Source organism: Theropithecus gelada, chromosome 1 (genome assembly GCF_003255815.1).
Source record: "Theropithecus gelada isolate Dixy chromosome 1, Tgel_1.0, whole genome shotgun sequence".
NCBI classification, from domain to species: domain Eukaryota; kingdom Metazoa; phylum Chordata; class Mammalia; order Primates; family Cercopithecidae; genus Theropithecus; species Theropithecus gelada.
Window position 1 is genome coordinate 19,173,529 of NC_037668.1, and position 13,950 is coordinate 19,187,478.

A 13,950-nucleotide genomic window follows, 5' to 3' on the forward strand; every position below is an offset into this window, starting at 1 on the left:
CGCCTGTAGAATGAGCATAGAGGCTGGGGAGCATCCCCCATCTCCCTTCCATCAACTCTTGGGGGTCCAAAGAGCACTTCTTTCCCACTTCTCCCTCTACCAGCTTATGGCATCCAGGGCACCACAGTCCCTCGTCATCCAGCTGTGCCATGCTCTAAAGCCAAAGCCCTAGCCACTCCCTCAATCTCTCTCTCCAAGGCTGTCCAGTATTGTGCCAAAAAGGGAAGGGTCTTGAGGGAAGGAAAGTCCATGGCTTAGAGGACCCCAAAACTGTCTCCTGTGCTCTTCTAGAGTAATGCTAGTACCAATGACAACAAGACTCCTGAAAGGCTGGGCTCTGGCCCTCCACAATAGCGCCCTCTGCACAAGGCACAGCAGCAGCTGTAACTAAAAAATGTGGCTGAGGAGCAAGAGGGCTAAGAATAGCCCCAAACGTCAAGTCTTTGAGGAAATGACATCCTCTTCTCTGGTTGGGCCTGGTCTAACTGCTTTGTTGGAAATAAATAACCAAAACGGAAAAAATAAATTAGGATCTGGTTAATGCTTTCGGCTGAAAGAAAAACTTGGGGACGGGGAGTGATGAGATGGTGAGAAAGTGCAGTTCCAGATCTTTCAGGGGATGTTGTATTCAGATTGTTAAATAACTATATTCCGTAGTTTGCTAGAGAACAGCAATGTGAGCCCCTGCTGGTATGTGGCAACCATCTAGACGAACAAGCATGTTACAAAATATTTATTTTCTTTTATAGAGATGGGGTCTCACTACATTGCCTAGGCTGATCTCCTGGTTCAAGTGATCCTCCCCCCTTAGCCTCCTGAGTAGCTATAGGCATGCAGCACTGTGCCTGACTAAAGGATTCTGTTACTAGAGACCAGAGCAGTGTGGTGGAAAGGGCCAAGGACTGCTAGGGGACACCTTTCCCTAGGAGAGAATGGAGACCCAGCCCCCTCCCCATGATACCATTAGACCTGAAGCCATCAGATAACTAACGTGGGGTTGGTGGCTTCCAGAACACTGGCTCCAGCTAGAGTTGGAGGGGAACAAGAACACAGAAGTAGGTCAGGGCTTTAAATAATCATCACAATCAAAGAGAAGGATACAAACCAAAGGCACTCAGTCCATGGCTGGACTCACTAGGGAAGACAGCCATAGCTCATCTCCCAATTACCCCAAAAATTATCCCACCAAACTGCCACCCCCAGCCCCATAACGAAAGCACAAGCCACAGGAAAGTTTAGAAACCATTCCTTTCTTTATTAAACATAGCTTGCAAGTGATAAATATTACAAAGTTTTTTTTTCTTTTAATCCTTTCTCCAAAAATTAGCTTATTATTTGAATCTGTCACTGCTGAAATGCTCAGCAGCATCTGAAACAGATGGGAGTGTATTTGCCTTTTTGAAAACCAGTTTCTATTGGTCTTAGTTTTTTCATTTTATTTCCCAAACACAATGCAGAAAATCAGAATGAGTTAAAAAAGAAATAAAGGAAACTTAAAGAGAGTTGTGCAAAAGGGTCTTGTTCCCCTCCCACCCACCCTATTCAGGGAAGGCCATTCCCCATCCCACCTCCCTGCTCCCCACCCCCCAACCCCAATCTATCCTTCCACCTTCACCAGGGCTTCACCCATCACCCTGTACCCTCTCCAGGCTTTATCAGCCCAGAACCTAAAGAAGAGAGTAGGAGTACTCAGCCCAGGTTGTGGGGAAATTGGGCCCCTGAAGGAGACAGACTGTGAAACAGCTGCCTTTAGGGGGGTTCAGATGAAATCTGAGGGAAGGAGACAAAATGTGGGCTGTGTCTGCGCTCTCCTATTTTATCACCAAGATGGGGGAAGTTCCATATCCTGTAGCTCACAAAGGGAGTAAATAACTAGAGCACCAACCTGGGGCATTCAGTTGTCAGCCACCCTTAAGGGCTCTGTGGTTGGCTGTGAGATGGGGCTTGAGGCCTGGTCCCTGCCCTCAGATGACTAGAGGCATAAAGGCAAAGATGTCACTGGTCTGACACCCTGGACAAGACTCTGCTGCCTCTCCCAAATCAAGGGTAACCGTAGAGGACTGGCAGCTCTCCAAGGGCACTGTCATACACATAACCACTTCAACACGAGTCACTTTCAGTTCCTCCCTGGTTTCTTGGCCCAACACTTTCCTCACCTCAAGTTGTTTTTTGGCTTTGGCAGGTGAGGAAAGAAGTACAGAATTTTAAACTTGGTGGCCAGATGATCTCCCGCTTCACTTCACAGATAAGAAAATTGAGACCCAGAAAACTAACTACCAAAGATCATATAGCAAGTTAGAAGGAGACCCCAGGTCTCCAGATTGCAGCCCCCTCAACCCCTTTTGTGTTGGTGGTTCTTTTTACTCTACACAGTCCGGGACCAGGAGGTCATGGCTTTCACAGGAGCTCAGCCTCACCTCGGTTCACACAGCCTAAGACTGTGCAGATGGATGTGGCTCTCACTAGGTGAAATTTCCTCAGGATGACTTATTAAAATCCTTTCTATCATCCCCTGACAATCCACCCTCAAAGGCCCGTAAGACTAGGTTCTTTCCTTTTTGAGGAGGTGGGGTGGGGGAAATCCCTTGCATAAGAAAGCTTGACACTGAATTTTGTTATATAGGTATATTGTATATATGCTGATGCAATCAGAGGAAAAAAAAACAGTGCAAATACAATTACAATTCATAATAATACTTGGTTTCGATGCCCCCGGGAACTGCCCCATTCCTCGGCTACCTCCCAACCCCCAGCACTTCCCCACAGTATCAACCTAATGCTGGGGGATAGGGAGGGTGGGCAGGTTAGGGTAGGGAGTGGGCTCTGCCAAGGCAGTGCTGGTGACCCGGAGGGACTACTCCAGGGTGGGGAGGCAAGGCACAAATTAGGGGTGGGTGGTGGGGGAGGTGGCATCTCTAAGGAGGGATGGGGTTGGAGCAGCTGCCAGTCTCAGTGTGCTGGGCCCGGCCCACTCCCCTACCCACCCTCCACAGCCCTGCCTCCCTACCCCCTCCCCTTCCCCAGAAACCCTTTTGCACGGATCATACACAAACGGGCACATTACAAAATGACATAACACAGTTTCACAATATCCATGGCTAGGGCTTTTTTTTCTCTTTTTCAGGCTTTTTTTTTTTTCTACACAATGTACAATTCCTTTTAAATGGATCAAGAAATAGCTTATATACACGAATGAGTCCTTGTTATAACATCTCGGCAGCAAATATCATAAGCTAATGAAGGTCTTGATGGAAAGGATGGGAGCCTAGGACTGGGTTGGGGGTAGGGGTGTGGAGAGAAGGGTTATGCCTTCTGGAGGAGTAGGGAGAAAAGGGAATGATTAGGGAAAAGGAACAAAAGTAAAATATCAAGAAGCATCTTTACAAAGCAGTTCTATAGCTAATTCCTTTTAAAGGGGAAAGGAAAGGTAACCAAAGCAGGAAAACATTTATCTCTGTGTCTTAAAAAAAATTGTCTACCATACATATATCCAAAAATGTGGGAAAAATACTTATTCCAGGGATAGAGGGAGTCCAGATGCCGTGGTCAAATTATAAAATAAAATCGACAAATAAGAACCTCTGTCCCCCAGTTTTACCCAAGCCTTACCACCATTTCACCCATTTCAGGCTTCTAGGGAGTAAGACACCAACCTTAAACTACTGCTTTTAGTGCCTCTGGGGATGGAGGAAGCCAGGCAGAACTGGTGGGATCCTCACTCTACTAATAATGTTCCAAACAGAGGGTCTTTCCTCCTGTCCTTAGGGCATGAGGTTTAGTGTCTACACGGCCCAGAGCCTTGAGATGGATAGTAACAAGTAGACTTGGAGGGACACAAGGCAATCGGTGATGAAAAAGAGAAAGAGAATTGAGGAAGACAGAAGGATGAGGAAGGAGGAGGGAAGGGAGGAGGTGGAAGGTTAATACTTTATCATGATTAGGGAGACCTCACCTCCATCACTAATCCCTGGGAAGAGTATGAAAATGGGGAGAAGAAAGGGTAAGAAATCAAACCTCAGCAGTTGAACAAAGGGTCACCGAGCTATACTAGTCAAGAAGCAGCTTCTATGTAACTGACCCTGAGGGGATAAAAACAGGGAAGATTCCACCATCTCCCCTATGGCCTCAGCACCTAAGCAGGCACTGACTATAGGCTTTCCTTCTCCATGATTCCCCAACTCTACACATCTTACTTCCAAACCCCATTCTAAGGTGGCCTGGCTCCCAGGGAAAGGACTCAGCTCAGGGCAGGGCAAGGACGGCCCACAGCCAGACAGTATTGCACATTCTCTGTTCCTTACTTCTAATCTCAACTGACAAACTTGGGCATCTCGTACCTCTGAGCACCTCTGAGCTTGGGGAGAGGGAGACGTAACAGAAATGGCACTTCATCATGAGGGAGGGAGGAAGAGGCTAGACAGACATGCCACAAGGCAAGATGACTTGTAGGGAAAATATTTTTAAAAAAAGCTTCCAATTTTGTGGAAGAGAGAAAAGCAAAACCAAACAATTTATCCAGTGCTTTCAAAGCACAGAGGGCAAAGAAAAGATGTAAGAATATATCTTTATATATATATATATAATTTTAAAATAATCCCAGACCCAGTTCCATTAACCCCCCCTCCCTCTCCCACCACTTACAGTCAGGGGCACCACATTCCCCAGAAAAATACTCGAAAAGACCCAATCACTACCTGTTACTAGCATCTAGCTTCCAGATCATTTCACCACTGGGGGAGCCCAGACACTGGCTGCATCTCTGCTCCTTTAAGTGCTCAATGAATTTGGGGGAAAGGGAGGAAAGAAAAAAGCCAGGAAGGCCCGTAGGGCCAGTATAGTCACCCACAGTGGCACTGGGGTGTAGGGAGTAGAGGCCAGAGTAGGGGAACTGAGCCTGATTTTAGCTCTTTCTCCCACCCCACCTCCAAATTTTATGGGGAAGATGTGCAGTTCGTGTGTGTGTTAATTTTAAAAGTGCCTTCTTTAAAAAAATTAATTTTAAAAAATAAAAGTGGGGAAACTTCCTCAGGTGACTTTCAAGGGCAACATATTAAACTTCTCCTCATTCTTCTCTGCTGAGAACATTGCCCCCAGTGCACTCTGGCAGCTTCTGGAGCCAGAGAGGCAGGTGGGTGTACACTATGAGAAGAGCAGAAACCCGTACCTTTAAGGGGCTTCCCTTACTTCAAAAACAATCTGGTCCACTCCCTCTTCCCACAGTGTGGGCAAATAGGATGCTAATCTCCCCAATCCCCAGAACAGCAACATTGCACAATTCAATTCATTCTCTACATTAGTAGCGCTTAAAAAAAAAAAAAAAAAAAAAAAGACAAAATTAGTATCATTCTGGGGGCGGGAAACAACTATTTGTACAGCAGAGGTCCTAAGCTGGTTTTGCCACGAACTGTTTGGCTTTGAGCAGTTGGTTCTGCAGCTGGTGCAGCAGAGTAAGGACAGGACTCCAACCTGATTGTGTGCCCCCAGGCTCTCATCTCCTGGCACTCAGAGGGTGAAAGAATAGGCAAATATGAGAATCTCAACTGTTGGGAGAGAGATCCCTTCTTTCCTCTATTTCCTCCTGTTGTCACTTGACTCATTCATGTCCATCCAATTTGTGGGACACCCAGCAAACAGTCTTGGAACAGCCGTTCCTCTGTATTATAGATGGGGCTATAGTTAGAGGGGATAGATTAGAATTTTTAAAAGCAGGGTGGGGTGAGAGATAATTTTACAAAGGATACAAGATGAAATAATTTTGGGCTGGTTGGCCTGGAGTAGACTTCCGTGTTCCCACTGGGGTCAGGAGATTGGTCTTATTTCCCCAAGATCCAGAAGGGCAGGACCTAGTTTCAATCCTCCCTGGCTCATAATTAAGCCCATCTTCATACCTCTCTCTCCCTGTCTTCTATGGGTAAATTCCAGAGTGGTTGAGTTTTAAAGCTCCTCCCTCCAGGCTCTTTCCCCTCATTCTTAGAGTCCAACTTCAATACTAAACACTGCCACCCAAATTGTCCAGCTCCCAAACACCTACAGGTGGGGTGCTATTCGTCCTTGTTCGATACCCCCAACCCCACGCCCTCCTCCGGTTAAGTGCATTCAAAACTTCTGCCCCTAACACTCTTTAGTCATGTCCTACTAGGCAGCTGGGACCCCTACTGCAATCTGCAATGCTCGTATCATTGAACTGAATATCATTTGTGTTTACAAAAAAAAAAAAAAAAAGGAAGAAAAGGAAAAAGAAAAAGATTGGTTGAGTGGGGGAAGGTTTAACCGTCCACTGAACAAAGGGAGGACACACAACATCATTAAAAATGGTAATAATTATAGCATAAAACAACTTTAGAAACACACATTGGAGGGCTTAGATTCTCCCCAGGACCTCATTCTGACCTCTATCAGAGGTAAAGATCCACCTCACTGTTAAAGAAAATTGAAGAGAGAAGACAGAGCGGCAGAAAAACAGATCGCAGCAGTGTGAAATAAAGGGGAGGTGGCAGGGCAGGGCGTGTGTTTTCTTGCTGATTTCTATTTTTTGTCTTCTGTTTTTCTGTTTTGCTTTCCGTGTATGGTAGGCACCAGTACAGGCACTGCATGCGACAGAAGTTGGGGGAATGAAAGAGGAAAGGGATAAAGGATTCAAGGATGGGGCAGTACAAGTGGAACAGGCGTTATTTCTGTCCACTGATGGACTGCGATATAGACCGGGGAGGGATCATGTCTAAAAGGTATTCACGCTGTCGGTCTGCCAAACTGGGGCCTTTGTGTCCTCCGATGCCAGTATTCAAGTATGCAATGTTGACACCTGGACCCAGGAGACAAAAGTGGAGGGCAGGTATTAAAAGAGGAAATAACATTCCCTTCCGCTCTACCCTTGGGCTGCAGAGTTGGAGATGGAAAGGAAGCAGAATTTACCAGTATCTGGCCACACTTGGTTAGCTTTATTTCAACAGCAACTTTCTTTTTCTTTTTTGAGATGCAGTCTCGTTCTGTCACCCAGGCTGGAGTGCAGTGGTGCGATCTTGGCTCACCTCTGCCTTCCAGACTCAAGCAATTCTCCTGCCTCAGCCTCCAGAGTAGCTGGAATTATAGGCACGTGCCACTACTGCCCGGCTATTTTTTGTATTTTTAGTAGAGATGGGGTTTCACCACGTTGGCCAGGCTAGTCTTGAACTCCTGACCTCAAATGATCCACCGGCCTCAGCCTCCCAAAGTGCTGGGATTACAGTCGTGAGCCACTGCGCCTGGCCAATTAATTTTGTCTGGTTATTTATTTATTTGAGACAGAATTTTGCTCTTGTTGCCCAGGCTGGAGTGCAGTGGCGCAATCTCAGCTCACTGCAACCCCCGCCTCCTAAGTTCAAGCGATTCTCCTGCCTCAGCCTCCTGAGTAGCTGGGATTACAGGCACCCGCCACCACACTGGGCTAATTTTTTGTATTTTTAGTAGAGATGGGGTTTCATCATGTTGGCCAGGGTGGTCTCGAACTCCTGACCTCAGGTGATCCACTCACTTTGGCCTCCCAAAGTGCTGGGATTACAGGCATGAGCCACCACGCATAGCCAATTTTTGTATTTTTAGTAGACACAGGGTTTCACCACGTTGGCCAGGCTGGTCTCAAACTCCTGATCTCAAGTGATCCGCCTGCCTCGGTCTCTCAAAGTGCTGGGATTACGGGTGTGAGCTACCGCGCCTCACACAGCAACTTTATTTCAATCCCCACTCATATTCCTAAGCTTTAGGAAAAGGGGACTTCCTAAAATTTCAGTCCTACCAAGAATAATGAACATGCTTCTGATGGTATAGGAGAGACAAGTGAAACAGTGGTGAGAGGAAAATGAATAATTATGAGAGAGAGAATCATTAAATCAGCTTTGATTTTGAGACTGCAGATTGTGGAGAGGCATCCCTGGATCATTCAAACTGAACAGTTAACCCTGCTGTCCCGGCCAAAAGAGATCAATAACCACATTTCTACTGAGGGGATATTAAAAGTTAAATTTATAATGGTAGGATCTGGGTCATTTTCACCACCAAAACCCTACTGCACTGTGACTGGAATGTAATATGAATTTAGCAAACATCTGCTGAGTAACAGAAGAGTGAGGGTGCATGCCCTACAGAAAGAACAGAAAGTAAAGGAAGGAACAATTCCCCTAAAGGCGCTGCTACAGAACTGTATACTAACAGTTGACCCATGGGAAACGTTTTCAGATTAATCCTCCTTACCTGGCATACCAAGGAGGCCACCGGGCACAGACAACTGGGGTGCCTGTGCAAAGTTTGAAAGCATGGAGCGGGCAGATGTGGGTATGCCACGCTGGAGACTGCTCTGGGGCTGTGGAGCCTGCAATGATGAGGAGACAGTTGATACAACTTTGCTATGATAGAATGTTAAGTGAGGGCAAAGATAAGGGGTACAGAAGAAGAGTATGATTTCCCACAATAGAAAGGACAAACTGTGATAAATGGCTGATAAATCTTCTAAAGAAATAAGGATTAGGCAAAAAGTTCCTTACCTGCCGAAGCGTATGATGTCTCATGATGGTCTCTTGTTTACTGACACTGGACACAGCTGGAGCTGTAGTGGGGGAGAGGGCTGCCTGCTGCTGTAATCGCTGTTCAATTTCCTGTTGGGAGTCATCAGATCAGGTTGAGTAGGACAGAACCCAATCTTCTTTTTTTTTTTTTTTAATAGAGACACAATCTGCCTTTGTTGCCCAGGCTGGTCTTGAACTCCTGGGCTCAAGCAATCCTCTCACCTTAGCCTCCCCAAAGTGCTGAGATTACAGGCATGAATCATTGCGCCTGGACCACCCAATTTCCTAACCAGAAAACCTAGAGGTATTCTTAACCTCTAATGTTGTTGGCTAGTTGGTGGAATATGGAAAAGGCAAAAGAGTTTGGTGGGGTGGTACACTGAGATTCTGGGTATAAGCAGCTAACTTGCTTCATTGATCAAGGGATCCTCCTCTCTTTCTCCAGGAAAGCTGGCTCTCAGAAGTTGGCTAGAGGTGATGAACCAACTGATATAATTAAGGCTGATGAATTACTGGGGTTTTATTTCAACACTTTTTCTTTTTTTTTTTTTTTTGAGACGGAGTCTCGCTCTGCCGCCCAGGCTGGAGTGCAGTGGCCAGATCTCGGCTCACTGCAAGCTCCGCCTCCCGGGTTTACGCCATTCTCCTGCCTCAGCCTCCCGAGTAGCTGGGACCACAGGCGCCCGCCACCTCGCCCGGCTAGTTTTTTGTATTTTTTAGTAGAGACGGGGTTTCACCGTGTTAGCCAGGATGGTCTCGATCTCCTGACCTCGTGATCCGCCCGTCTCGGCCTCCCAAAGTGCTGGGATTACAGGCTTGAGCCACTGCGCCCGGCCAACACTTTTTCTTTTTAAAAATTTTTATTTATTTGTTTACCACCAGTCCTAGAGCATAAATGGGGTTTTATTTTTGACTCCTGCCTACCCGATTTTCCAAGGAGTCCATGATGCTACTCAAACAAGGGAGTCCGATAGGTGGAGTGGGAAATAGGAAGAAAAGGATCTGAGTTTCCCAACACATTTTTCCCTCTCTAAGATACTCTCATCTTCTAACTGCTACATGAGATGTTCACATACTCCAGAACCACTACTCTTCACTGGGCTACTTCATAATTCACTCTTTCTTTTATCACTTCTTGTCAAATATGCACTGTAAATAACTGTTTCAAAGAGATTTATAGTACAAATATAAATTCCTCCCACCAAAATCTATTATTTGTTTTAGGAGAAAATGAAGATGAGAATAGAGTGCTATGGAAAAGCCAAGAGCCCCAAGCTTTCTGTCCCTTTCTGTTAACCTCAGCCATTATATTTTACCGTGTTCTTAATCAGAATACTCGCTCAAATGGAAATGGGACAGAATGATAAGGAGACAAAAAGGGAACCTCTGGACCTGTAGGGATCACATGAACTACTCCTGCAAACCAGAAGGCATGACCCTTTGGGGAAAAAAAAACTGGGACAGGTGGCCAGAGAGCAGCCAGAATTCTTACCTGTTCCTGCTGTAGGGCTTTCACAAATGCATTTTTCAGCCGGTTGGTGTGTTCAGCTTTTAGAGCCTTCTTCTGGTTGGAGGTCATACACTGCTCACATAGAATCTTACCATTCTTTTCCTGCTTCCAGTGAGGGGTGAAATCTGTGCGGCACTGGGCACATACAAAGGGTTCAACCCGCAGAAGTGAGGCACAGCTTTTGCCTAGACACCAACAAAAACAGTCAGTGGCTCTACATTTCCTATCGCCTCTGTTTCTCTTAATCAAACAGATCTTTTCCAGGAGTTTAATTCTGTTGAATTAAAGAAAGAGACTCTACAAAAAAGATATTCTATAATTTACAAAATACTTTTATTTCATCTGATTATAACAATATCACTTCAGGGAATTCAGACAGTGCCATCCTCATTTTCAAATGAGGAAAGAAGTCGAAGAAATGTAGCTTCTGGCTGGGCACGGTGGCTCACACCTACAATCCCAGCACTTTGGGAGGCGGAGGTGGACGGCTAATGAGGTCAGGATTCAAGACCAGCCTGACCAACATGGTGAAACCCCGTCTCTACTAAAAATACAAAAAAATCAGGCGGGCGTGGTGGCATGCGCCTGTAATCCCAGCTATTCAGGAGGCTGAGGCAGGAGAATCGCTTGAACCTGGGAGGTAGAGGTTGCAGTGAGCCAAAACTGTGCCACTGCACTCCAGCCTGGGCAACAGAACAAGACTCAGTCTCAAACAACAACAACAACAACAACAACAACAAAGGTAGCTTCTGATAAAGCTGGGATGTTTCCTGATTTTCTACTGTATCACACTGAGAAGAAAATACTGTGTCAATTCAAAGTCAAAGGACCCTGTCTTACTCAACCAATACTTCTGCTTCTTAGTATCTCCTTACCTCAGACTGTACTTACCCTGTCATATACATTTATGGTTTTAAATAGTTATCAGTGTTTGAATTATTCACTTTGTGATCTATTTATAGCTAATACTGACTCCTCTGGGCATTTTCCTTTACTGGCAGGCTTTCTCAGAAGTCTACATGTTTAGAAATTCAAGTTTAATAACTTCAGTTAGTCTAGACTATATGTTGTTAATACTCTATAGTATGCTTTAGTATTGGTTTATAGCTTTTTATATGGTCTTTCTTAGTTATCTATGTAAGTGTGTCTAGTTTCTCAACTGTAAGCATTGGTAGGTCAAAGACTAAATACAGTAATTTAGTACAATGTTGCAAAAACACTGACATAAAAACAGAAGTTCCCTGCCAGGCATGGTGGCTCACACCTGTAATTCCAACACTTTGGGAGGCTGAGGCAGGCAGATTACTTGAGGCCAGGAGTTTGAGACCAGCCTGGCCAACATAGCAAAATCCTATCTCTACTAAAAACAGAAAAAATTAGCTAGATGTAGTAGAACACATCTGTAATGCCAGCTACTTTGGAAGCCGAGGCAAAAGAATTGCTTGGACAGGGCACAGTGGCTCACGCCTGTAACCTCAGCACTTTGGGAAGCCGAGGCAGGTGGATCACCTGAGGTCAGGAGTTCAAGACCAGCCTGACCAACATTGTGAAATCCCATCTCTACTAAAAACAAAAATTAGCCAGGCGTGGTGGCAGGCACCTGTAATCCCAGCTACTCGGGAGGCTGAGGCAGGAGAATCGCTTGAACCCAGGAGGTGGAGGTTGCAGTGAGCTGAGATCATGCCACTGTACTGTCTAGCCTGGGCAACAGAGCAAGACTCCATCTCAAAAAAAAAAAAAAAAAAAAAAAAAAAAGAATTGCTTGAAACCGAGAGGCAGAGGTAGCGAGCCAGCCAAGATCATGCCACTGCACTCCAGCCTGGGTGACAGAGTAAGACTCTGTCTCCAAAAAACAAAACAAAACAAAACAAAAACCAACAAAAGAAAAAAACTAGCATGGTGGTACATGGCAGTGGTCCCAGTTACTCAGGAGGCGAAATGGGAGGATGGCTTGAGCCTGGGAGTTCAAGGCTGCATGCAGAGAGCTCAGATCACACCACTGCACTTAAGCCTGGACAATAGGGTCAGACCCTATCTCAAAAAAACAAACAACAAAAAAAAGAGAAAGAAGTTCTATTATCAAATTATGCAAGCATCATGCTAGCCACCATTTAAAAGAACTAAACAAAATACAGTCAGTCCTCAGTGTTGCTGACAGGTTCTTAGAGACTGTGATTTAAGTGAAACGACATACTACAAAACCAATCTTTTTTTCTTACCAATGTTATAATAAAATGGTGTTATTTGAGGACCCCCTTCACCACAGCTGTTTCACTTAAAGTCATAGTTTCTAAGAAACTACTGATGATGTTAAGTGAGAACTTACTGTCCTACAAAAAACATACAAGATAGATACAATACAAATAAAAACATCAAGCCTCAATGATACCTGACCTAACGCAGGGAAAAAAAAAAACAAGCTGAAGACAGACAGACAGACAGAACGGCCGGCCCCAGCCGGCTGGCCAGGTGCAGTGGCTCATGCCTGTAATTCTAGCACTTTAGGAAGCCGAAGTGGGCAGATCACCTGATGTCAGGTGTTCCAGACCAGCCTGGCCAACACGATGAAACCCTGTCTCTACTAAAAATACAAAAATTAACGAGGTGTGGTGGCATGTGCCTGTAGTCCTAGCTACATGGGAGGCTGGGGCAGGAGAATTGCCAGAACTCGGAAGGCAGAGGTTGCAGTGAGCTGAGATTGTGCCACTGCACTCCAGCCTGGGCAACACAGCGAGACTCCATCTCAAACAAAAAACAAAAACACACACACACACACACTCCACTTCTAACATGTTGCTCCCAAACAGCCTGTAAAGAAGGGAGGGGAGGTGGCTTGGTAACAGGAAGGAGAAGTTATTTAATATTGTACAGTACCCTCTGATACTCTGCCTATGTCAATTAGGCTTGGCAACCACTTGCTCAAAAAATAGCCTTACCTTGGCTGTCAATGACACTTTGTACGACTTCTTCCAAGCCTACCATGTAGATGAACTCGCTATTGGCTGCACTAGGCAAGAAGTGAAGTAAGGGAGCTGGAGGTTTAGGGGGTGGGATCTCCAGGAGTGTCTTTTCCAGCTGTTTGCGAAGAGCCAATTTGGCTGCAGCCTGTGAGTTGGCAGCATCAGTCATGGCGCTGGGGCTAGGAAGTGGCGAGGACACTCTGTTCACGGTCCCTGGCTGGATATGAGAGGCAAGGTTCATATAGATGGCAGAGGATGTTGTACGCTGACATGGAACAGAAGAACTTGACTGCTGAAATAGATTGAGAATGGGGTCAATCATGGAATGTAGGAGAAAGGACCAATTCTTACGTTCTTGGCAGAGGACAATGTCTGATCCTGGTTTGGACTATTTCGCTTCTCCAAAATAGGAGGTGGTCAACTTATTCATTGAAAAAGAACTCTGACACATAGGAAAGGAAAATGATGATGACCATGAGCTAAAATTGCTAAGAAAGAAATAAAGGCCGGGCGTGGTGGCTCACACCTATAATCTTAACACTCTGGGAGGCCGAGGCGGGCAGATTACTTGAGGTCAGGAGTTTGAGACCAGCCTGGCCAACATAGTAAAACCCCGTCTCTACAACAAATACAAAAAATTAGCTGGAAATTCCTTGAACCCAGGAGTTGGAGGTTGCAGTGAACCAAGATCATGCCATTGTACTCCAGCCTGGGCAACAGAGTGAGACTCCATCTCAAAAAAAAAAAAAAAAAAAAGAGAGAGAGAAATAAAGATTTTGCTTTCTGTCACACATTCTTGTGCTTCTTATTCCCTAGATCACTCTCTTCTAGGCAGATTTTTAGCTTACTGCTGCTCTGCTGTATAACCTCTCTTCTCTACTACTATTTTAATATAATTCCTCAAAGCTTCTACTTTTGGGACTGCTCTCAATTAAATTCCTAC

General features: G+C 45.4%; 1 protein-coding gene across 1 annotated transcript in view; it reads right to left on the minus strand.

Moving 5' to 3' along the window:
• Window positions 1–1,415: 1,415 nt before the first annotated feature.
• The window catches only part of GATAD2B (GATA zinc finger domain containing 2B), a 120,664-nt gene continuing 108,129 nt past the window's right edge, over window positions 1,416–13,950 (minus strand). The window contains exons 7-11 of the mRNA XM_025354762.1: window positions 12,984–13,299; window positions 10,030–10,232; window positions 8,517–8,627; window positions 8,227–8,344; window positions 1,416–6,802 (exon numbers count right to left, since the gene is read on the minus strand). Coding sequence (XP_025210547.1) covers window positions 6,669–6,802; window positions 8,227–8,344; window positions 8,517–8,627; window positions 10,030–10,232; window positions 12,984–13,299 — 882 coding nt within the window. The 3' untranslated portion in view covers window positions 1,416–6,668. The remainder of the gene's footprint in view (window positions 6,803–8,226; window positions 8,345–8,516; window positions 8,628–10,029; window positions 10,233–12,983; window positions 13,300–13,950) is intronic.